At 33.8% G+C, this 27,000-nt stretch overlaps 1 protein-coding gene across 1 annotated transcript; it reads right to left on the reverse strand.

Moving 5' to 3' along the window:
• Window positions 1-550: 550 nt before the first annotated feature.
• LOC129222540 (uncharacterized) lies at window positions 551-21,453 on the reverse strand. The gene is made up of 6 exons (XM_054857055.1): window positions 21,435-21,453; window positions 17,347-17,488; window positions 8,574-8,589; window positions 4,555-4,668; window positions 3,667-3,748; window positions 551-713 (listed from the first exon to the last, which is right to left on the reverse strand). The coding sequence occupies exons 2-6, from the start codon at window positions 17,476-17,478 to the stop codon at window positions 629-631; spliced, it is 429 nt and encodes a 142-aa protein (XP_054713030.1). The 5' UTR covers window positions 17,479-17,488; window positions 21,435-21,453; the 3' UTR covers window positions 551-628.
• Window positions 21,454-27,000: the final 5,547 nt, after the last annotated feature.

Consider the following 27,000-nt stretch of genomic DNA (forward strand, 5'->3'; position numbering starts at 1 on the left):
TCACTATCACTTTTGCAGATAAAACACTCCAATTTGTCCTTACTTTTACTGGAGGCTACGAAAAAGGTCAACAAATGACAAGCTTCCGTAAAATTGCATGGAAGCAAGAAAGCCATTCCAGAATCTTCTACCCTTTTCCACAAAAGTTACATGCAGTAAAAGCCCCTTTTAACCGACAATTTTTAACTCCCCGATTCCAAGGTAAACAACATTATTAAACTCGTCCTGCAGACACCCCTTGATTGCAAACAGAAAAAAAATGTCCCGTTAGTGTCCGCGTTAGAGGGGTTTTACTGCAATACTTATTTTTTGACCTAACTAGAAGAGTACTTTCAAAAATCTTACTATTTTTTAATCTTTAATTTGCTCTATGAAATTTGATAAATATAGCCAAAAATCCTGCCTTCCTACCCAACATTTTAGCCCTTAATCATGTGAACTTATAAAGAGGCACCAATGCTGCAATTGATGCTTCAATTATGAGTTTGAAAGAAACCTTGCTTTAGAAGCAAATTTTACATTTCACAAAAGAAAAAAAAATCTATTTACAAAAGTTTTTAACCGTATTTATTAAAAACAATACATTATACACACATATAAACATAAATAATAACAAATCTTTTAAACATTAAGCTGGAACTTCTGGCAGTACTTTAATTTTTTTATTGCGCCTATTCACTGCTATTATAGTTTCATTTGCTCTGTTCAGTATTCTAAAAAATAATAAAAAAAAATAAATCTACATACAGCATATACAAAATACAGTGCAAATATTAAGTTAACAGATTTCCTTAACTAGTCTATATGTGCAACAATTTAAAGTAAAGTTAAAAGACTGTTTCACATTTTTAATTGAATAGCTACATGTTACTCTTCTAACCAATATAAAGGTGCAAGTAATTTTTATGCTTTACAAAATTAAGTAGATAATGAGAAATTACTTTATTCCATTTGAGTTTTAACCTCTACTGATTATTTAGGAGACCTATAATTACTTCTGTGCTAGAATTTATAAATGACAGCTCATTGCTGGTTGTGGCTAATTGAACAGAGCTCAAATGGATTAGCATTGTATCTTAATCTCTAGTGCTCATACAAAATAATGTGTAATATCACTATTAGTAATATTATAGTTTATTTAGAAGAATTTACATTCAGAAGCTAGCATGGGGAACATGTTTTCCATTTTTTATAAAAGTAATAGTAAGCTGCTTCCTGTTACAGACGAGAGATTTTTAGGCAATTTGAACAAACAATTAACGGTATAGGGCCAGGGGTAGTCATCTGTTTTCAGGAGAGAAAAGTTCGACGTGCCACTTTCAATTTTTTCAACATGCTGATTTTGTGATTTTTACTCAAATAGCACATTTTTTTTTATGTAAGTTTGAGTAGTGGAGAAGCTCAGGATAGAGGAAACGGTGATCAATTTAGAATTCCAACAAAATACAAGCTAGAACTTTTATTATTTTAAAACAGTGCACTGCAAGCATTAAAAAAAAAAAAGCTATTATTACACTGTACTGCAACCCCCCCCCCCCCCTTCAAAATACTTCTCACATCATTATTGCTGATTATCATACAAAATGACCCCCTGAATCCAAGTATGACCATCATTTTCCTCCATCATCTCCCACTTTTTGTAAATGCTGCTCCCCCATCCCCATTTGTTTTCATTTTTTGACAGTTTTGGAACCATTTTTATTTGGAGGGGAAGGGAGCTTGATGTTAACAATTAACATTCTTCTGAGGAGCTAGATAGGTGCTAAGTTCAAAAGCATGAACATTTGGAGCAAGTTGGAAAACTCGTGGGGATATTCCCCCTCAAAAATATTTAAAAAATCATCAAAACCAATTTTTTTCTTTTACTGTTTTTAAGATAATTTTTTCACTTATTTTTCAGCGTAAGCCCAGAGCATTGTACTCAATCCTTTGACCTTCATATCTGAAAAAAATTTCACATTGTAAATAACATTTCCAAATATTGGAAGCATCCCATTTTCATCATTCAGAGTCGCATCACAGATTGTTATGAAGAACCTTCCAGTATTTATTTTTATTCAAGTTACATTCATGCATGTAATTAAAATTAAGTATGCCTATAATGTAGCATTAATGTATATTTATATTTCTGTGGAAGCACCTGCTCCACTGTTACCCTCTTCTTGATGTATTGATATATATTTGGGGCGGTGTATCCTGAGAAATATAAATATACATTGCTATATTATATGCACACTTAATTTTAAACCTTAATTATAAGTGTGAATGTAACTTAAAATATAATATTGAAATAAATATAAATACTATATCAAGTTTCTTTACTGAAGATCTGTGCTGCAAAACTAAAGAAACATGCATTGTTTCCAAGGTTTCTTAAAAGCATTTTTGCAATATAAAACGAACCCTTAAAAGAAGATATTGTGTTTTCGATATTTTAGGTGAGTACCTCATGAGTCTTACTTGATACAAATGTTCATACTTTTGAATTTCTCAGATAGCCCCTTAAAAGAATGTTAAAAGGAAATATTATGCTCCCCCCAAAAAAAAAAAAAACAGTGGCAGGACAGCCCATGGGGGCCAAAGCCTACTGAGCCCAACTCAGTCTTCCTGACCAAGGCTTATGGGGTGCTAGGCAGATGTTCTGGTTAGGTGGTCAGCTTAACGCAGAACCCCCAGGGTTTAATTCCCAAGCACGCTTGGCTCTCATTTTATCTAACCATTGAAGGGATGAACAGCTGAGTCGACCATTGCCGAGGGCTTCTATTATCTTCCCTTCCCATCCAAATAAAAATAAAGGCTAGGAAATGTCAAATTCTAAAAAAAAGAGGAGGGGGCGTGATAGGGGGAAACAGTGGTCATTATTGGATTCAGGGAATTATTTTACAGAAGAATCAGCAACAGATTTTTATTTATTTATTTTTTTTTGTCACACTGTGCATTCTAACCCAGGAGACAAGGGCACCCATATAGAGGGGCTCAAGCCCCCCTTTAAAAATCAGAACTTCCTTGCTTTTAGTACTTTCTTTGCAAAAATGTAAAAACATTTCTTCTCCAGCCATTAATGAATGATTTATTAAAAATGTCGAACTTTAGTAACTCTAATTTGTACTGAAATCTGTGTCTATGGGGAAAATATCCTGCTAAACCACATGGGAAAATATCTGAGCCACCCTTAAAATTTTGCATATGGACGCCCATGCCAGTAAATAAAAAAATCCTTACAGCCAGTAAATGATGAATATCTGGGATCCTACACTTGACTACACACTGATATAGATTTATTAGTTTTTTAATTCAACAGTTTTGATTTCTCTGTATAGAGTATTTATTAAAATGGATTCCTTGAAGCTTTTATCTAACCCAAGTATTTTTCATAAATTCTAATCTGATAAAACACAGTGAGTCTCTTATATGCTGATAAATAAGGCATCACAATTCAAGATTTTTTTTTTTTTTTTGAAATAGTTTAGGTGATGGAAATCTTACAAACCCACGGCTTTATCTGAAAATTATACAATCCTTTAAAAATCATATATTAATATGCAATAAATGATTATAATATTTTTTTATTTATAATGTGCAATTTTTAATAACCAGTGCAATGCATCTAATTATTCTTTTTATTCTATAGACACTTTTACGAACAAATATTGGAAAGATTCTTACTTTTCTTGTTGTTCAATATCACTCTTCAACGCAATTATTTTTCTTTTAATCAATCTGTTTTCTTTAAGTGTTTTTAATGCTTCTATAAGACATGAGAAATAATATTTTGATATGCAATAATAAATATGAATTTAAGAAAAGTTAAAGTTCCCCTTTGAAAGCCACTTTTTAAGAGACATTCACATGATCTACATACATCAAAATAAAAAGGTGATAAATATCTAAGATAAATACATCTTTTCACCATCTCAGCAAATAGTTACTGAGTACAGTAAAGGTGAGCATCTCACATCTATTCATTTGATAATCCACAGTTAGGTTTAAAGTAAAACTGACACTTACAAAGGGAAAATAATAAAACTGTTAATTCCAAATGAAAATTCTGATGTTAGGGGTACAACACTACGAAGAAATTGTAAAAGAGCTCTTCTGATGCTTTTCATTTTACAAAAGCTCAGTGAAGTAAGTGCAATGTATCACTTTATTAATGAAAATTTTTTTGTGTAACTCAAGTAAACTTAATTATATCAATGAATTATTGTGTCAAGGGGAATGAAAGACTTGTAACAGGACAAGTGTTTGCATTATCCTCTGCTCATCTTTTTCATTGATGAATGAAATAAGTGATAGGTTTCCTTGTGCTTCTAAATAGATTTTTTTTACTGTTGCTAAACTACTAAACTGATCCAACACTTAGGGGATACTGAGTACCTTAAAATTAAAAAATACATATGAACACCTATTATCATTAAAAATATTTACAAAAAATTATAGTAATTATTTTGAATTATTGTTTATTAATAGTACAAAAAATATTAATGAAAATAAAAAGTACTTCATAATCAAAATGTGCAATTAAATAAAATTATCAACAAAAAAAAGAGTTACCAGCTTCACTCTCTTGATTTACCATCACAGCTTCTGCAATTTTTGTTTCAACTGCATTAAGTTGTAAATGCACTGCATTACATTCTTGTGTACAGAACTCTAATTTTCTATTGGCTGGAAAAAAAAGGTATGTTTTGTAAATTAATTTAATGCGCTTTCATTTTTTAATGCAATATTTGCCAGCAGTCAGGGCAGTCATTTCAATTGACGTTTAAAGCCAAGGGAGCAATTTGTCCCTCCTGATTGCTTAAATGATGGCCCTGGCAGCACTTGGGGTTTAAAACACTTTTTTTTTTCAAATTTATATATAGGTCAGTTTACTTAAACGTTTTTGTGAAACAATAACAGTGATGGATCTACGACTTTTCTGAGTGAGGCAAAATCTCAAAATTTACGTCTTTACCCATCTGACTTCTGGTTTTCATTTTGTTTTTTGAGGAGGAAAAAAAACACAAAAATAGGCTGAATTTTCCGCCCCTCAGAAATTACCCGCCCAGGGCAAGGTCCCTGACAAGCTCCTTCATAAATCCTATTTTTGTGGACAATTAGTTCCAGGTCTGTGAGGTTAAAAAGTGCTATAAATCATAAAAATTTGGATAAAAAATAGAACTGACTTCAAAATTGCTCTAAAAAGTGAAAAATAAAAAATTTTTGAAAAAAAATAGAACCAACTTGAAAATTGCAATAAAAAGTGAAAAATAATTTTATTCTCTAAACACCATCGTTATGTTGCGATGGCATCGGTATAGGCCGACGCTTCAGCTTAAGTTTAGCCATTTTGGATTGGATTTTTTGGATCGGCAGTTTAATTACATTTTATGATTAAATTTAGCAATATCCGTGAAATTAGCAGACAATAATTAAATTATTTAAATTATGTTATGTTTTATTAGCATTAGAAGAAAATGGCAGACAATTTTGTTCTCGTTATGGAGAAAAAAGAATTTTGCGTGTTGATAAAGCATTACATTTAGCACGGAAAAACAATTTCCGAAACAGGAAAAAAAAATTTGAAAAAATATTGATGTGAGTTTGCTTCATCACATGGTATGATTCACAAGTAGTTTAGGGAATTTAGTTGTGGCCATACGAGGACAACAGACGCAGAAAGTTCCGGACGTCCGATCACTTTTGCACCCAGGTTTTTAAGATGTTTTTTTTTTCCTCTTAATGTTTAACTTTGATGTGTCCATTAAAATATTTTAAAACTTTTTAATACATTTTTCACCAAATGCGGAAAAACATTAATGCATAACCAAATTATAACTAAATCCCGCCTCAACTAATGTAAACTCCATCCAAAGTAGCCTGTTCCCTAACCACACTGCCCTCTGGTGGCTTGCCGCAAATTTCTCTTCAAGAACCACGAAGAAAGCAGCAGCGGTCGGCACACTACTCTTTCTAGGCACTATAGTGGCGTTTAGTGTATAAGCTTCAATGATGTTACTGGGTGAAAATGTACTGGGAAAAAAGCTTGACAGGGAGTTTGTTCCATTTAGGCTGACCCCTTCTCTCTGTCTTTTTAACTAAATTATACTTGTAGAACTAACTATTTAATGCTATATTAACAAAAAAGAAAAAAAAAAGAGCAAAAATGTGTTTTGGGACACATTTAATAATCCCAATAGCTTCATTTTTTGGAGCAGAAAAATTGCCACTTTGGAGCAGACAAAAGTGCTTTTGGAGCAACTCAGTAAACATCAATTATTGATGAATCAAAATCAATAGTCGGATAAACACAAATATTTTGTAATTAATTTTAGTTAAAAAAAAAAAATTAGAAAATGTTATACAATTTATTTTATTTTTAAATGTATCATATATTTTGAAATATTCAATTACACAAAAAGTTTTTGAAATACAGTACAACTTTGATTTACCGATATCCGATTTAACGATTTCTTCAATTTAATGATGCATTTCACTGGTTCGGATTTGACTGCATTGAATGTCTATGCTCCTTAATTTAACAATATACTTGATTTAACGATAACTTTTTCCGTCGAGCATCTTACAGCAGCAGGTATTTTTTGGCGTACATTAAGCATATTGGCAGGTTTGGGATCACTCCCCAAAGCAGAATACTTAATGCTGTTGTGTAACATAAGATCATTTGACTAAAATTGTTCTGCAAGTACTTCAAGCATTGTACACACCATACAAGCAACCAACGTGATCTTTTACACAAATCGAGAGCTCCAACTCAAAATCGTTTCATACAGAAAGTTGTCAAACCGACTGATATTCTCCAAAATTATACTATATGCTTGCTAAAATGCATAAAAAGAGAAAATATACAAAATTTATGAAAATCCAAACCTACGTGTCAAACTACGTTTATTTGGTTAACTTTTACATGGCATGAAGAAGCAATTAAAATAATACTAATGAGTAAATAAATTAATAAAATAATAAATAAAATGAGTCCAGTTAGAGTAGCATATAATAAAACACTTCAAAATTTTCTAAATAATTGAAATATTTTCAGGATGCAAAAAGATTGAAATCTCAAACAAGACACGCAATTTTCGGCAATAGACGTGTTTCATTGTTGGCATGCTTCCAAAACATACATTTATGGAATTAAATTGCAGTGGATGAAGATCGATTGGGAAACATAAGGAAAAGGGAAATCAAAAACTCTAAAAAATTTAGAATCTCTTACATATAGAACATATTAGAATTTTTTCACATATTAGAATATGAAATTTCTGCAGAAACTGCCGATTTTCTACAAATATCTTCCACCTCAAGATAGAATTTTGCAAATTCCGTAGATTTCTGAGAGTTCAAAGTAACTCTAAAGTTCTTGTAGTTGACTTATCAAGTTCAAAAATTTTCGCGAGATTTCCGCCAAATTATCGTAATTTCCAACAGTTTTAAATTTTCTTCTAATTTAAAGAAATCTGCAAAATTTGTGAAAAATTCTATTTTGAGTTGGAAGATATTTGCAGAAAATAATCAGGTTCTGTAGATTTTCTGTGGAAATTTTACAGAAATCTAGAATTCGTCTGAAAATTTGTCTGACTTTTCCGCTCACATTTGGACAAAATTGTTCTGCAGCTCAGGCATCTGTTCTGCGACATATGGTACAAATTTAGTATTCTATTTTGGGGGATCACTGCATATTCTATATCTGTTTGAGCAAACTGGTTTATGAATGATAGGAGGGGAAATCTGAAAACTAGAAAAGACAAAAGAAAAAAAAATTGTTTTTCCAAGAGGGGAGCTAAAGAGCTATAGCTCCCACCTTTGGGTTCAAAGTTACATTTAATTTTTAGCTGTGTAGTTTTTTCTTTTCTTTTTTTTCGAAATATCCCGAATTCGCTATTAATCCTTCAGATCCTGTCAGCTTGTTGTCAAGAGTAAAAAAAAAAAAAATGAAAAACGTATAATAGATATAGGTTAATGTGTATTAGACTATGCAGAGACCAATTTTAAAAACATATAATTGATAAAACCTATAAAAGAGAAACGTATAAACGGTGCTTCACTGTATATACAATTATACATACATACACAAAATGAAAATTTCCATTTTTTTTACAGTTTATTAGTACCACTAAGCACTACATTCCCTGAAAAGGAGAGCTTCCACTGTTTTGTTTAACAGATTTTAGAGGCATTTGAAAAAATGAGGTTTTTTAAGGAACTCTTAACGTAATGGCAGACCTGAAAGTTCAAAGTTTTCTTTGCAACAAGTGGCCAGAGAACACTTTAAATTAAGTTATATAGTTAAGTTTGTGTAAAACAAAAAAGTATGCATTTCCCCATTTTTTTAATAAATTTTAACGTATGTTAAGTTCAAAAAAATCCTAGACCATTATGTTACCCCCCTTGTTGAATTGACATGGATTCTACCATATATATTTCGTTAATGATTGATTCACATATTAGTATCGAGTAACTTAAAATATTAAAATTTAATGATGCTTCTTTGAATGAAATTTGGTGTAAATGAAAATCTGAAGTGATAGCGTGAAATTACTTATAATTTCGAAGATGAAGAATTTTCTTACCTGCTTTTAATCCTCCCTGTAATAAAAAGAGAAAGAATAAAATTAATATATTTGCAACACAAATAAAAACTACAACACATTCTCCTTAAGAAACAAAAATTCGTCTATGCTGAAAAATAAATGGAAAATCAACATGTTTGATAAACAAATTGTGTTACGGAGTTACAAGAAACCTTTTTCCCATGTGAAAAGAGGTGAGTTTATGGATGTAAACAAAAAGAACAAGGCAAAGCAATAAACAATTCAAATAGTAAAAACAGAGGATTAATCAAACAACCAATATTATGTACCATTTAAGAACCAATATTCTAAAATTTACATGCAATGTACCAGACAGCCCGGTTATCACAGCCAGAGACTGCAGTTTATCTTATTAGAACCCTTCAGTCTAGCATAGTGAATAACCGAGCCAGAGGCTGACGTCATCTCATTGAAGCTGAGAGTGCCAACAATCTGATAGATAGAGATTCATCTCATCAGCGAGCGTCTGCCACATGGTGCAGTTTGACTTGTGAATTGAAGGAAAAGCTTAGGTATTTAGCAGTACATTACCGCCCCTAAGTCGCCCTTAGCCCTGGCTTAGGGGTGATAATTTACTGCTCAATAGTCTAGAACTAATGGTCTGGACTAGGATTTTTCTTCATCAGCTAGTGACTATTAATACATGCAACTTGGGTAGCCAGTCAAAATTTTTGTTAGTTACAGCCAGACCTAGATAGAATTTGAAATTGTCAGCAAACTCTAATAATTACTTTAAAAAATTCTGCAAAATTATTTGTGGTCACCAGCAAAAACGTAAAAAATGAAAGCAAATAGAGTACCACCATGCAACTAGCATGTTTTTCATTATATTTGCTCCTTTTTCAGTATTACTAACTTTTGAAGACCTCAAAATTCAGACGGCTTTGGATTACTAAGGATGGCTTGAATCTGAGCTCTACAGGGGTCAAAATGGTTAGTGGTTTGGTTTTCGAGGCTTCAGAATCAAAAAACTAAGTTGGAATGGAGGGCATGGTTTAAGGAGCAAAATTCGAAAGGGTACTAACTATTGGGATTTTAGTAGAAATGGAAATAGGGTGGCTAATAAGAGAAAAGATTTTACCAGTTGGGATTCAAATTATCGCGCAGCATTAAATGGAAGTAAGATGAGCTTACTTAAGGTTTTTTATACAAATGTTCGTAATATTTAAAACAAGATGGAAGAATTGAAAAGCATAATAGACGAGATGTTGGATATTATTGGAGTTATCGAGACATGGGCTACCGAAAGTGATGATGATTTATTATCTATTGCTGGGAATAATTTGTTTAGGCAAGATAGAGTAGGTAAAAGAGGTGGTGAGGTTTTATTTTACGTCAGACACACTTTAACTTGCAATGAATTAGTAATTAATGATAAACATAATGAGATTTATATGATTTGGCTGGAGTTGATGAGCAACAAGGGCAAAAAAACTACATTTAGGGAACATTTATAAGCCACTTAACTTAAGCCAGGGTCAAGATGAACAGATGTTTAGCATTATTAGTGACATTTCAAGTAAAGGGTCAGTCATTATAATGGGAGATTATAATTTTCCAGGAATTGATTGGAATAATTTTTCCCATAGTAATAGCAGAGAAGAGGAATTTTTGAAAGTAATTGGTGACTGTTTCTAAATTGTAACTCAGGGTACTCGACAGGATGTGATTTTGGATCTAATTTTCTGTGACATGGAAGGTTCTGTTCAAGGGTTACGTGTAGGGGAACACATTGGAGATAGTGACCACAATATTATTTGGTTTGGGATTAAATTTGATATGCACAAAGTAGAGAATTTCAGAAATAATGATTTTGTGGCACTTCGGCGGAGTTTGAAAGCAGTTTTTTTTTTACAAATTGGACAATAGCTCTGTGAATCTTCAGTGGGCAGAGTTTAAGGAAAAATCTAGCAAAAACCATTGGGGATCATGTTCGCTTAAGGATAAAGGGTGTCAACACGAAAATTTGGCTGATGGGGTTCTCCAGGGGAACTAAAAATGCTCTAAATTACAAGCAAGCTGCTTTTCATAGGTTTAAAAAAACGGGTCACTGTGCAGATAGGCTCTAATATTGTAAGGCAAGGCGCAAATTTAAGTATTTGGTATAGATTCAGAAAAGAGAGTTGGAGCAAAGACTGGCAGATAACATAGACACGAATCCTAAAAGGTTTTTTTTGCGTACGCTAATTTGGGGAAAGTTTGAAATAGTCATATCGGGGCCCCTGGTTGATGAGCATGGAATTTTAATTCAGGACGACAGTGATATTGCTAATGTTCTTAATAACTTTTTTTGAGTGTTTTTAATGACAACTGTACCTCAACAGTTGCCACCAGCAAGACACAAGCTATAGTACAGCTTGAAGGCTGTATTTTCCAGGGATGACGTTTTACTTTATTTGAAAAATATTAAAGAGACTAAAGCTCCGGGACCAGATAATATTTATCCAAAAATTTTAGTTGAATGTGCAGAGGAATTAGCAGATGTAATTGTAAATATTGTCACGTAGGTTGAGCATATACTACACTGTAGAGATGAAAGTTGGTTTATTCTAAACAAGCGAGCTATCAGGCTACAAGATCGCAACTGCCAACTCCTAGCTCGAGAGAAGGTTTTTATACAGAAACTTAAGAACATTCGCAAACAATGCAAATTAAGGCTATTTACATATATTTATATATTTCTACAAATTTAGAGAAAGGAAGGAAAGTAAAAGAGGAATGAACGAGAAAATCACACATGAAGCCCGAACTCACAATTTTTGGATTCCCAGTCCAGCGCTCTAGACATTTCGCCAGGCGGGCACTTGCTCACTGAGTGATTTATGACAATATTTTCAATGCTTTTTATTACTCGGGGACAGTGCCAGAGGATTGGAAGCTCGCAAACATTACATCGCTCTTCAAGAAAGGGTCTAAAGGGAGTGTGGGAAATTATAGACCTGTGAGTCTAACTTCGGTTGTTTGCAAAATTTGAGACATTGATAAAAAATAAGGTAGTAAATTTTATAGAGACTAATAATCAACCAACTAGTTTTCAGTACGATTTCAGGAAACGTAAATCTTATGCAACTAATTTATTACATTTCTATAACAAAGTTACCATGGCTTTAGACAATAAAAAGCCGGTATATGTTTACATTGATTTTCAAAAAGCTTTCGATAAGGTACCGCATGTTGCTCTACTTAACAAATTAGCTGATGTAGGAATAGAAGGGAAAATTTTCATATGACTAAAAAACTGGCTGACTGGAAGGAAACAAAGGGTAGTTGTAAGGAGAAATTATTATAAATGGAGTGAGGTTTTAATCGGGGTTCCTCAGGGATCAGTGTTAAGGCCTGTTTTGTTCATTGTTTTTATGAACGATATTCATAAAAATATTCCTGAGAACATGAATTGTTTTACTGGCGATGTCAAAGTTATGGGGACCGTAGAAAATGAAGAACAAGCAAATCAGCTGCAAGAGGATATATATCATATTACGGAGTGGGCTGATAAATGGGGTATGGCTGTTAATGTTGGGAAATGTCAAGTGCTACATTTAGGGCATGGAAATAAGTGTACAAGTTATTATTTGCAAGGTTCAGTCATTAGTCAGGCAAAGTTACTGATCTGGGGGTCTTAATAAGTCAGGATTTAAAGTTTAGCCAACAGTGCAGCATTGCTAGTAACAGAGCCAATAAGATGCTTGGGTTTATCAATAGATCTATTTCAAACAAATCTAAAGAAGTTCTTCTGCCCTTATATAGAAGTTTGGTAAGACCCCATTTGGAGTATGCTGTTCAGTTTTGGTCTCCTTATCTTAAGAAAGACATTAATGTATTGGAAAGGGTTCAAAGGTGGGCTACAAGGCTAATAAATGGACTTTCTCACTTAGACTATGATTCCAGGCTTAGAAGGCTAAAAATGTACAGTCTTGAGCAAAGAAGAGACCGAGGGGACATGATTCAGTTGTTTAAATTCATTAAAATGAAAGATGTTACGAGGCTGAACTTTAGCGCTAAAAACAGGACAAGTGGTCATTGTTTAAAGCTATTTAAATCTCAGGCTAACATGGATATTAGGAAAAATTATTATTTTAGCAGGGTAGTGGAACCTTGGAACAGCTTACCGGAAGAGGTGGTAGTGAATAAGGGAGTAGATAGTTTGAAGAGGGCCATTGATCTTCACTGGGGATTGTCAGCCAGTGTTTTACCCAAATGAAAGTTTTCCCTCCTATTCCTATATCAGCTAATTTGCTAAGTAGAGCAACATATGGTACCTTATCGAAAGCTTTTTGAAAATCAATGTAAACAACATCTACAGGCTTCTTATTGTTCAAAGCCATGCTAACTTTTTCATAGAAATGTAATAAATTAGTTGCGCAAGATTTACCTTTCCTGAAACAGTACTGAAAACTAGTCAATAGATTATTAGTCTCTAGAAAATTTACTAGCTTAATTTTCATCAATGTTTCAAAAATTTTGCAAACCACAGAAGTTAGACTCACAGGTATATAATTTCCCGCACTCCCTTTAGACCCTTTTTGGAAGAGAGGTGTAATGTTAGCCAGCTTCCAGCCCTCTGGCACTGTCCCCCGAGTTATAAGAAGCATTGAAAATATTTACAATTACATCTGCTAATTCCTCCGCACATTCAACTAAAATTTTTGGATAAATATTATCAGGTCCCGGAGCCTTAGTCTCTTTAATTTTTTTCAAATGAAGTAAAATGTCATCCCTGGAAAATAAAAAGTCCTCAAGCTGTACTATAGCTTGTGTCTTGGTGTCAACTGTTAAGAAACAGTTATCGTTACAAACACTCGAAAAAAAGTTATTAAGAACATTAGCAATATCACTATCGTCCTGAATTAAAATTCCGTGCTCATCAACCAGTGGCCCAATATGACTGTTTCTAACTTTCCCCGAATTAGCGCATGCAAAAAACTGCTTGGGATTCCTGTTTATGTCATCTGCCAGTCTTTGCTCCAACTCTCTTTTCTGAATTCGTACCAAATACTTAAATTTACGCCTTGCCTTACAATATTGGAGCCTATCTGCACTGTGACCAGTTTCTCTAAACCTATGAAAAGCAGCTTGCTTGTAATTTAGAGCATCTTTAGTTTCCCTGGAGAAGCACATTGGATAAATTTTAGTGTTGACACCCTTTCTCCTAAAAGAAACATAATCCCCAACCGTTTTTGCTAGCTTTTCCTTAAACTCTGCCCACTGAAGATTCACATCGCTATTGTTCAATCCAGAAGAAAAAACTGCTTTCAAACACTGCCTAAGTGCCACAAAATCAGTATTTCTGAAATAGGGCACAAACCTAAAATTCTCTACTTTGTGCGTATCAAATTTAATCCCAAACTTAATACTGTTGTGGTCACTGTCTCCAATGTGTTCCCCTACACATAACCCCTGAACAGAACCTTCCATATCACTGAAAACTAGATCCAAAATCACGTCCTGTCGATTACCCTGAGTTACAATTTGATCTAAAAAACAGTCACCAATGACTTTCAAAAATTCCTCTTTTCTGCTATTACTATGGTAAAAATTATTCCAATCAATTCCGGGAAAATTAAAATCTCCTATTATAATGACTGACTCCTTGCTTGAAATGTCACTAATAATACTAAACATCTGTTCATCTTGACCCTGGCTTAAGTTGGGTGGCCTATAAATGTTCCCTAAATGTAGTTTATTGCCCTTATTGCTCATCAACTCCAGCCAAATCATATCAATCTCATTAGGTTTATCATTAACTACCAATTCATTGCAAGTTAAAGTGTCTCTGACATAAAATAAAATCCCACCACCTCTTTTACCTACTCTATCTTGTCTAAACAAATTATACCCAGCAATAGATAATAAATCATCACTTTCGGTAGCCCATGTCTCGGTAACTCCAATAATATCCAACCTTTCGTCTATTGTTATGCTTTTCAATTCTTCCATCTTGTTCCTAATACTACGAGCATTTGTATAAAAAACCTTAAGTAAGCCCATCTTACCTTTATTTAATGCTGCGCGATTATTTGAATCCCAACTGTTAAACTCTTTTCTCTTACTAGCCACCCTATTTCCGTTTCTACTAAAATCCCAATAGTTAGTACCCTTTTGAATTCTGCTCCTTAAAGCATGCCCCCCATTCCAACTTAGTTTTTTGATTCTGAATCCTCTAAAACCAAACCACTAACCATTTTGACCCCTGTAGAGCTCAGATGCAGGCCATCCCTAGCAATCCAATCGCGTTTACATTTACTCCACACATCAATAAACCTGATACTACGCTTGACGCAAATTTCCTTGAGTACCAGGTTCATACACCTAGCCCGTTGGTTTAACCAACTCCTATGCACTCCATATCTGGGAAGCAAACCAACCACTTGGACATTTGCCGAACAGTTGGTTGCTTTATCCAACAGGGAATTCCATTCCTTAGTAAACTCATTGTTGTTACTATGGCCTACATCGATAGTTCCCACCCACAAAGAAACTACATCCTCTTGATTAAATACCCCCTTCTTTTCAACAACCCTATTTACATCTCTTACCCGAGCCCCTGACAAACAACATCTAGCCACCTTACGTCTAACTCTGCCTATTGAGTTTCCCACCTCACGCACCATTGAATCTCCCAAAATTATACCCTTTGTTTCCCAGTGCACGTGGGATGCGTACCAAGACCTTTCTCGTAGATGCCGTTGGCACCATGCTAAACTAACGAATATTAAAAATAGTGTTTTTTAAATTCTGTGGTTGCCGTAGTACTCAAAAAGGGCTACTGGTTATAAATATTTCATAAGATAGTTTTTTTGCTCTTAAAGGTATCTATAAAAATTAAAACATTAAAAATGACTAAACAGGTCAGGTGGAAAGAAATTATACTCAATGTTTTGGCTCTCCTGAAAATTGCAAATTGTCATATTTGTTAGTTTAGCATGGTGCATGGTCAATACAATAAAAACTGAAGATGATGATGATTATTCTGTATGATCAGATTCTTTGCAATAATATGTATTTCTAAATACATGTTGCTTTGCCTTTTCTTTCGTATAATGTTTCCCTTTCTATCTATGGTAACGCTCTTCTTATATAAAGAACAATATGTAGGGGAAGGTGCGGCACCTTGGGACACTTTTTAGATAATGATTTTCAGAAATTTTATTTTTAAACTAATTTTCACCAAAGGTAGCTGAAAATGCAATTTATACATTTTTGCTTCAATAAAAATTTATTTTACTCAATATTTCATCAAATTAAATCTTCATTAAAAAAATAAGAAGTCTTTACAACGTCCTAAGCTGCCGCACTAGGTGGAGCACCTTGGGACACCAGCAATAATCCTAATAATTGCCATCTTAAATAATAGGGAAGTTGCAACCTATTAAATGTTCATATTTTGGCTATTGCATATTGTTAATTGACCCTCAAAACTAAAAAATTCACCATCGCCGAATTTTAAAACACCGTGGTTGGTTTTTAATGAATTTTTAAAAATCCACGCGCAAAAGTGCGCTCTTCTGAAACGTCACGAGCCTACGTCACAGGGCGCGAATGGGCAGCCTTCCGCCGAAGATCCCTTGTTTTCGCTAGGGACATTTTGAGCGCGCTGATATTTTTATTTTTTAGAAATTCAATAATCCTTTTGAACACACTATGGAGGCCGGATTCGTTAAAACACAATCTAAATAATCTTCCTCAAATAATATCAATGGTGATATTCGAATATTTCCGAGAGGATGAGAGGCTTAATGTTCCAGAAGCGCGAGGAGATAAGCCTTTTACGTTTCATCTTCGAAGTCGAATGCACGTTCTTCGATTTCTCCCATGACATGGGAACCGGTTCGCTAGCCTTTCTCTCCTATCGGACGTCACTTCCTATGCCATCTGACGTCACAGGCGCTTGAACTTTAAAAATTAATTTAAAAAAATACTTATCGTATCGCAAAAATTTTTTCACCTATGATGTTCATACCTGTTACTATATCATATAAAAATAAAATTGAAAAATCGAAAACTTCCCTATTGAAAACTTATTACTAATAACATTTTCTACTGCTGTTTCAACAACGGATGCATCAACAGCAGGGATATTCCTATTTCCTTTTCTAGATTTCACCATTTATGTTATTTTAATATTTTAATACTTTACCTAGGAAGAAAATCAATTTTCTATAAAACAATAGCCATTTTCTCAATTTTAATTCATTTAAACTCATCAGATTTATTATGTACAATGAAATAAGCCTTTTCTGTACTGTACATTGGTGGAGCAGCTTGGGACAGTGTCCCAACCTGCCCCACTCACAATTGTTATTATATATCAACTTTTTAAAAGTTAGACTTAGCAGCACAATACATTTTTTAACCTTAAAATTATTGTGAAAGGACATGTTTTAATTCCCACATGATATGATTGAAATTACCTCATTTCCTACTCAAAATTTTTAATAATGAAACCACCTATTAATGTTCATTAATGGTGGCCAAACCTTTCAAAACAAAGAAAATTAGATCAGTCTTTTCCTCTTCATGTGAGAAATTCCAAAGTATACTGAAGAGTAGATTCTGCTGTCATTGATTATGTCCTAAGAAAACTATTTTTTATTTACAAAATTAAAGCTGAAATTTATGGTGTCCCAAGGTGGACCATGTCCCAAGGTGCCCCACCTTCCCCTACTGATATTTTATTTCTAAAGGCGCTATTAATTTGCTACATAATGTTAGCATAAGGTAATTAATGGGAGATGATGAGCTTTTACTGTACCTGAATTGACATTAATGATCGTTCATGTTCTTCTGTCATAGCTCGCAAAGCTGCTTTCATTAAAGCTATCTTTTCAACATCTTCAGCTAAATTGATGACTGGGAGAAATGCATCAGTTCGTTCTAGATCCATTGGTGCTCAGCTGTGAAACATTATGTATCAATACTTTGTATCAAGTATATAAGGGGAGGTGGGGTACGTTGGTCCACTTTTTTACTTATCATTTTTTAAGTCATCAAAAAGCTTTATGAGCAGTTCGATTTTCTACAATTAGTTTCATTAAACACTTCTCAACACCACAATTTTTTTTGGAAATGTTGAGAATTAATAAACTTTTTTTATATCAATTTTTAATGGCACCTTTTAAAGTGGATCAACGTGTCCCACGGGTGGGGTACATTGATTTGCCTGGTGGGGAACGTTGGACTGTATAACTCAAACAACATTTATTATAATTTTAGTTATAAATACTATCAAATGTTGTAACTACGTTGTTCTCTTTTGTGTGTGGCGTGAAAAATATAAAGTTTAATAATCAATATAACAAATTAAATTGATTTTAATTGATAAATCATCTTTAAGAACAGCAGGGCCAGATTTAGAAGTGCGGAGGTCCCGGGGCAATGAAGGAGTGAAGGCCCCTAATCAGGGTTCGAAAATATAATCATATTTTCGAAAATATCCGATACTTTGATATATATCTGAATGTTTTGATATATATATGTATATATCCAATATTTTCAACCCGTGAAAGTTAGGATATTTTGTAAAAATTTTATTGTGGGGGCCCCTTTGTTGTGGAGGCCCCGGGGCAGTAGCCCCGCCTGCCCTCCCCTAAATCCGGCCCTGAAGAACAGCAATAAGTATTCACCATCAGTACACAGTTATCTTTTAAAAATCAAAAGAACAATCAATTGTTGAATATTAATTGAAAAAATTCATGCAGATTAATGTTCACCAAAGATGTGTTAAATGATGTTTGTGAATATAAAAGTGCTACTTCCAGAACTTTGGAAATAGCACTTTTATTGGACTGGGTTTTTTAAATGATGTAAGTCATATGTTACTTTTATGCAAAGTTGCATCAATATTTGCTAGGGAGGAAAAGCTCGTTTTCTTCATTGCATTGTGTGAAACAACTCCAAAAAGAAAAGAATCTCGTTACACTAATACCATATATATATTTTTTTTAAAAAGTACAATAAAATTGACAGCTTAAAATAACATATCTTAGTGTTCTAAAATCAATTATAAAAAGTGAAATTAGATAATATTAAGTAAAAGTATACTTTCTTATTCCTTTGATCAATTATTTGTTTTATTTTGTTTCTATGTAGAATGCTTGTTTAACAAAAAAAAATTGTTTAATACGGGAACTTTATTATAGCATGCATTGCATATTTTACTCTTAGAAAACAATTGTCTGCAAACATTTAGGAGTATATTTTAAAATATATCTTTGCTTCTTTTTGCCCTAAGTTTATATTATCATTGTTTCAAAACATGTGTAACATGAAATGAAATAAATGTATAATATACAAACACTTAGAATATTGTTATTAGTCTTATGAGTAAAATTCTGAAATTACGTCGAAATGTTCACCGTCAAATCTTTTGAAATCAATGAAACTCGTCACTGCTAAAACAGGGGTCTTTCACTCAGATTTTTGAAAAACGACTCTACGCGATGACAAATATTTTTAATTCTCAACATTCATGAAATTTATATATTCGATAGAACATCAAGGGGGACAATTTCAGAACAGCTATTTTATTAGAGGTTTTCAAGAGGATACTTTCATGCTTGCGAAGTAGCGCTTGTCAGCTGAATCACATTTTCCAATTTTAAATAGAAAAGAAAAAAATTCATGATGTAGGGTGAAATAACTGATATAAATGAGATTATTCAGATCAATTTTGATACTAGATTTTATTTTAAAATGAGTTTCAAAAAGTAATAGTTCCAGCTCAATATAGCTTGGTAATTCAGAAAGAAAAGAATATTGATAATAATAATATTTAAAAAAAAATAAGTTTTTCCCTCTCAGAAAAAAAATTGCTGTTTTAATAAGTGAATTTTTACTACGCAAATTGTATAAGAATGCAAACTCAGTTTTATTTAACACCCACACTAGTTAAAGTGCTACAAAAATGAGAGGAATACACGGCTAATTTAGATTTTATTGATATCTTGCTCAACCTCTAATATTTAAATTCAGTATATTTTTCATTATTTAATTACACTGACTCACGTAAACGATTACGAAACTCAACTTAGAACGAAAATAAGGTTTGTTTCCGTTTAATTTCACTTGCATACTACATTTTTGTATGAATCCTCGCATTACTTCTTGAGATATGGCAGTCACACAAAACGATAAAAATTATTCGGTGATCCATCCTTTTGGGATGACTAAAGCCAAAAATAAATGAGCAACTCACCCTTTAAGATATACCTGTAGACCAAATTTTGTCTTAACCCTTGTACAGTAGACCCTCTTTTTACGCGGGTGTTATGTTCCACGGAAATGCTGCGTAAATCGAAACCGCGTAAATTGAGACCTAATATTAGTGTCAAAATAGGGATTAGGTACCGTAGATAAAAAAATACTTCATTCTAGTGATGACTAATTGTATATCACTTGCGTCATTTCCTTGATAAAATCTTCCTTTACTAACAAACCAGAAAAAAAGATCATTTCTACTGTCTACGAATGGTTCAAAATCTTCAATGTGATCGTTTTTGGTTGTGTGTCACCGGAGTCGGTATCCTCGTTGGTTTTGACCTCCTTTGTCACTCCTAAAAGCTCTTCTTCCAGTGAGTTCTGAACTGTGTGAGTTTAATCACTTTACTTCTGATGGAAAAAGCTCTGGAACCAATCGCATAAAATGTCTCCAAGGACCCAAGTTCGATTATTAGCACGCCAAAATGCGTCAGTTACGAGTAATCTGCAATGTATAGGAGCTTGGGTTTTGAAAGAGAGGAAAATGTTACCTGTTTGCTTTGCCCCATCAGCGTAAAACCGAAACTCATCTGCTTACATAAAGGTGTCAAATCTTCAACCGCGTATAATCGAAACCGCGCAAAATAAACCCGCTGAAAACGAGGGTCTACTGTATTACTTTTTGAGATATATCAGTCACAGATAATAAAAAAGAAAGGAAAGAAAACATTCGATTGCTTCACCCTCTGGTGTTATTGGCCCAAAAATCTGTCCCCCTGCTGCTTCCTAACATTTTATTTGATTCCGTTCATCATTTTTTGAGCAATGACAGTCACGCATATCGATGAAGATGTTCAGTTACTCCACTATCTTGAACGAATTGACGCAAAGAAACCACGCAGCCTTAAATCATATATGGGTACTTGCGGGTATCGTTCGAATTCTTACTACAGGTTTTGACGTAGAATGGCCCCAAAAAATCGGTCACATACAAACGCACACTATTCTTGAAGAAAAGTTTAAAATAATTTATCGAACGTCAGAACTGAACGCTGTCAGAACGTTTTACAGTTGGTAGATAGCGAGTAACAAGAAATAAGATAACGTAACGCTTGTATTCTATTTGTTTGCTGAAAAGAGAGTTGCAAATCAAAACGGAATAATCTTTTTAGAATTTATCAAGAAACTCAGTTAGTCCAGTCCCATTTTTAACGGAGACATTCATTAAAGGCAGTAATAATTTATTCTGCAAATTTGGTGTTAAACAGCATTTTTGTACATTTGCATTTTTCTTACCAACTGAATGAGCGAATTTTGGATCTACGACATTTTGGACAGGCGACATTTTGGTCCGGCGACATTTTGAACAGGCAACATTTTGGCCCGGCGACATTTTGGACCGGCGACATTTTGGCCCGGCGACATTTTGGCCCGGCTGTTATGTACAGAATATCAAACGCCATTAGCGAAGATATCTGACATATTCTAATACTGTCTAACACTAAGCAGAGTGAATATTACACATTATAAGGAAAGATACTTCTGCTATAAAAAGCTTTTATTTAAAAGTCTAAAATAGTTGGTAAGTTAAAGAAATTACAATGTACGTTGCAAAACAGGATGGATGAACATTTAACTTCATACCTGTAAGGTGAATATTCTATATAATACACCCATTCGTACATGAGGAAAAGAAAGCACCATGTTACAAGATAGCCACACACCAAATACCACACAAACCCTAGACCAAGAGCTGACCCCCCAAAACACGATTTATCTCTTTTATGGCTTGTGGCCGGTTAAAATAATAAAAAAATGCAATTTAAAACTTTGACTCGAATCCCCCCCACTAATTTTGGGTCACACGGCTGCGTGGGTGGATGAAAGGTCAAAAAAATGAAAAATATCAAAGTGATGAGTTAAATGGCTAAAAACTATATAATAGCATTAAATTAATAAGAAAAAACCCGTAGCTAATTTCCCCCCCAGCTATGTTGGGGCGAACATGGTGCCCCCCAGGGATAAAGTATCGATTATTAAACTTAAAAAAAAATGTTTCCCTTAAAATTCCCCCCCCACTTTCGTGGGGGGGAATTTTACAGGGTATTAGTTTCATTATTTTGATTGCCAAAAAAAATTCTCCCCCAGTAACTATGGGTCAATTTGTCAAAAAAAATTTTTTTTTGTTCCTCTTTATTTGGTTCAAGTCGAGTATTGTTCGAACTTACGCATGACTGTTTAAATTGCAAAAAAAACCCCCAAAGTTTGAACGTTTTTTCATTAAAAAAAACTCGTAGCAATCCCCCCCCCCAGACCTATGGAGGGGGTTGCTACGCGGTGCACAGTTTTACAACGTGGTGCCCCCCCCCCCAGGGGTGAATTGTCGATTGATTAAATTAAAAATAAATGATCACTTTCGTGGAGGGAATTTTACAGAGTATACATTTAATTGCAAAACAAAATATCTCCTCCCCAGCAATTATAAGTCTACCAGCTGCATTGCCAGGCGTTGCACGGTCTACCTCAAAAATGTACGTATATTCGGCGTTCCAAGCATTTTATACAATTATTTAAATTTTCTCGCTTTCATTACATTTCTTATTGCTGCTCCACTCTTATTAGTCAAAGCGCAATGTTATATAGCCTATAGCCTTCTCAATACATGGACTATTCAACACAAAATGAATTTTTCAGTTCGAACCCGTCGTCCCTGTAGACCAAGAGCTGAGCCCCCAAAACACGGTTTATCTGTTTTATGGCGGGTGACCGGTTAAAATAATAAAAAAATGTGATTAAAAATTTTGGCTCTAATCCCCCCCCTCCGCCCACTATTTTCGGGTCACACGCTGCATGGGTGGATGAAAGGTCAAAATAAAAGAAAAATATTAACATAAGTGAAATGGCTAAAAATTATATAATAACATTAAATTAATTGAAAAAAACCACGTAGCAAATCTCCCCTCCAGCTATGTTGGCCCCCCCCCCCCCCCCCCGAATGTGGGAGCCCCCCCCAGAAGTGAATATCGATTGTTAAAATTAAAAAAAAAAAATCACTTTCGTGGGGTTGGGGATGGGGAACTTTACAGGGTATTTGTTTCATTATTTTGATTTCCAAAAAATCTCCCCCCCCCAGTAAGTATGGGTAAATTTGTCAAAAAAAAAAGTTTTTTGTTTCTCTTTATTTGGTCCGAGTCCAGTACTATTTGAACTTTCCCATGACCTCTTAAATTGTAAAAAACAATTTCAATTATTTATTCGGTAAAAAAAACACGTAGAAAATCCCCCCCCCCCCCAACACTTAAAATTACCCTTTAAAACACTCATAATCAGTGGCGGCTCGTGCCTTAATTTAGTGGGAGGGCCAGCAGTTATGTTTATGAGTCATTCTTCAAAAAGGAACTTTTCTGTCACAGGGCTTTTACAGTAAAAACTTTAGGGAACAATTCATTTAACAATGGTTTTTAATTTCATCAAAAATATATCTATTTAAATCTGCTAACAATTTTTTAATAATATTTTTTATTTTAGAAAATTTTTGGTTCACAACATGTGAATTCTCACCTCCATGGCATGTCACACAACTTGTGTGACTGTTTTTGTTGCTTAATAACGTGTTTAATTAAAAGTATATACTTATTTATTTATTGTTCCTTTCACAAGTTTCTCAAATACTGATGTTTAAGTATATTTAATTTTTTAATATTGATTTTTAGTTCGTTTTAGTAGGACAAGGGGTCATAGTAAATTCTCACCTCTGTTACTTAAACACAAAATGCCATCCCTCATTAACACGTGGAAGTAATGAAATCAAATTTTATTTTCCATGATACAAGGGAGTCCCCTTGCTTATTTCAGCCATAGTTGTAGTTGTGAGATTTTTGTCGAAAAACAAAAAGATAGATTTTGCTTCAAAAACTTGGTATGGTTATTCTAACTTCTCACCTCTGTGAACTTGAATTTCAGGGATGTAAATTTATGTAAAAAAAAGAAGTGAACTTGTTTTCATATGCTTAACATGGGCAGATTGTAGCAAGAAGAAAAAATTTCCCATGAAAAATGTATCAATTAGGTTTATATTAATGGAAAGATCCCCACCTCCGTGACAGACCATATCAATGTCATTATTTCTGAGGTGAAAATAACTGATGGGGGGGGGGGGGAATACATCAATAATAGGCATTCTACCAAAATTATAAATTGCCAGTATATCCTCAAATCTACTAAATACTGTTTTTTAACATACATTTGAAACTACTAATTAAGCCGTACTTTAATTAAGAGAGCTTAATATTATATTCCCACTAATCATTAAAACAGCTGATTATTTGCACAACTAACAAAATTATTACTTTGATATTAAATTGACCTCAATTTTTTAATATTAAAAGTTTTTTCTTTTTTATTTCCTTGAACAAGGCATTTTTTATTTTTATTTTTTTTTTATTTATGAGTAAAATAATTGAAACTTAGCTGGGCCATTGTTTCTGGTTACTTCTAGAAGATAACACTTTCATGTAAGAATGAAAAAAAAAAAAAAAAGAAAACAAAAGGCTTCGAAATTGAAAAATATTTGCGTTCCTTACCACTAAAAACACCCCCGCAAAAAACGGAATTGCTAGGTGAATTAAATTATTTTCAGGACAGGCATAAAAAGGTATGCAACAATATTTACAAAAATACTTTAATTACAATATAAGCATCTGGACTTAACAATTCAAGCAACCTTAAAACTAAAACATGGATAACTGATAAATCGCGTCTAAACTGTCTGAACAACAACAAAAATAATATAAAAGAAATGAACAGAATATTTCTATTGCTGCATTTTTTACTTATCAACTTTCAAATTTAACTTTTGTTTTATCATCACCATTAAATAATTTTGAGTAAGAGTGGCTGAAAAATTAATTACGGTCACACATGTACCCTTAACAAAATATTTAATCGACTAGTTATGGACACAATAACTTGAAAGGATCTTAAATATTTTAACTAATGGCAAAATTATACCTATATGATAGAAAAAAGTTAAGGTACACGTACGAATAGAACTGCGATCAGCTGAAAAACAGCAATATTATTTCTACAGCGTCTCTCGATTTTTTTTTTTTTTTTTGGGACTTTCGGACCTGCAAAAGCTTTAAAAAAAGAAAAAAAAATCACGCGGACCTGTGCTGTTTTTTTTTTTTAAACTTGTAAAAAAAAAAAATGTTCGCGAACCGTTAAAAACTAGTAAAAAAATTTACGAACGGCTGAAGTCCCCCCCCCCTCCTTTTTAAAAAGTAATAATAATAATAAATGAATAAGTAAATACAGAAATAAAACTCTATTAAATAACTGTTATACAAATATTTAAATGTTACGACAAGAAGTAACTATGGTAAAAAAAAAATGGACATAAGTAAAAAAAAAGTTGCTGAGAAATCATAGAAAATTATGAAAATTAATCTCAAAACTGACGTAAAAGATTTAGTGTTCGATAATATTATCATTAGGTATTATAAAGTTTTCTTTTTCTTTTTTTTTTGCGTGGGCGACCACCAAAAAATCTGAGGACCAGTCATTTTTTCTTTTTTTGACCGGTGCGGTCAGACTACCGGACTGCTCTACTATTCGAAAGTCCTTACACAGAAATTGAGAATAAGCATCTCCAACCCCAAAAACAAACAAATAGTTATGTATGCGTTGTAACACAAATGCACTGAATCTCGTGAAACCGGCAATTTCCATGCTATATGTAGTAATAGCTGTTGAAGAGGAAAAAAATTAAGACTAAAAAAAAAAAAAACAGAAGCGGAACGGTATGATAAAAGGTTTTCCCTGAAACATGGGCAGGGGGCAGCTGATTCTCTGCCCTTTTACATGTTACTCTATTGAGCGAAGTTGCTACTCTTCCTCGCTGACCTCTACTCTTCCCTCCAAACCGCTATAGACAACTACGATTTTGTTCGGGCTCGGCGAATTTTGCCCACCCTTGAGTTGCAATGAGTTCCTTCGGGTGTTGTCACCCGCCGTTTTTCGCTTTCTGATTCAGTCCTTGCGATTGGCTAAGGGCAGAGGCGTGGTTCTTAGTTTCGGGGGCAGCTTCGAGCGAGCCCACAGTTCTCAAAGCTGTGCACAGCGCTAAAATTAATGGGATTTAAAAACTTTCTGGTTATGTTTATAGATATTCGGGGAGGGGGGGGGGTAGATGTTGGAAATCTCTTGTCGCCATACTTTTTGCTTTTTTAAACTGGAACACAAAACCATATTTTTGTTAATAATGTATTTTATTAATTACAATTTTTTTGGGTGGGCCGGGCCCACCCTGCCCATAATGACGAGCCGCCCCTGCTCATAATATAAAAACATCAAAATATATTTTTGAAAAAAGGATTTTTTTACGTTTTCAGTTTAAGGATTCGGTACAGCGTGCTCCGAAAAGAAAAACCAACAGCTATAACGACTTCACTGTGTTGACTACAGTTGATCACTGACGAAACTGCCCTCGAAACAGCAAGAAGAAATCATCACAGGCGTATACTTTCCCCTTCATTCTTTTCATGCTGAGCACACAGTGGTAGAAGCAGATGTACGGACGCTGTATAGCTTCCTTTCATTTTGAAAAATATTTCAAAATTTCTAATTTAAATTAAAAACATTTTTTTTGGGGGGGGGGGGGGATTTTTTTTCCTGCTACAATCAAATGTAAACTCTGAGAAAATCCCTCCTCTCTACGAAAGTAATTTTTTTTTTATTTAATCAATCGATAATTCACTCCTGGGGGGCAACAAGTTCGCCCTAACATAGCTGGGGGGGGGGATTTTCTACGTGTTTTTTTTACCGAATAAATAATTGCAATTGTTTTTTACAATTTAAGAGGTCATGGGAAAATTCGAATAGTACTGGACTCGAACCAAATAAAGAGAAACAAAAAACTTTTTTTTTGACAAATTCACCCATAGTTACTGGGGGGGGGGATATTTTTTGGAAATCAAAATAATGAAACAAATACCCTGTAAAGTTCCCCATCCCCACGAAAGTGATTTTTTTTTTTTAATTTTAACAATCGATATTCACTTCTGGGGGGGGGGGGCTCCCACATTCGTCCCAACATAGCTGGAGGGGAGATTTGCTACGTGGTTTTTTTAAATTAATTTAATGTTATTATATAATTTTTAGCCATTTCACTTATGTTAATATTTTTCTTTTATTTTGACCTTTCATCCAC

Source organism: Uloborus diversus, chromosome 1 (genome assembly GCF_026930045.1).
Source record: "Uloborus diversus isolate 005 chromosome 1, Udiv.v.3.1, whole genome shotgun sequence".
NCBI classification, from domain to species: Eukaryota; Metazoa; Arthropoda; class Arachnida; order Araneae; family Uloboridae; genus Uloborus; species Uloborus diversus.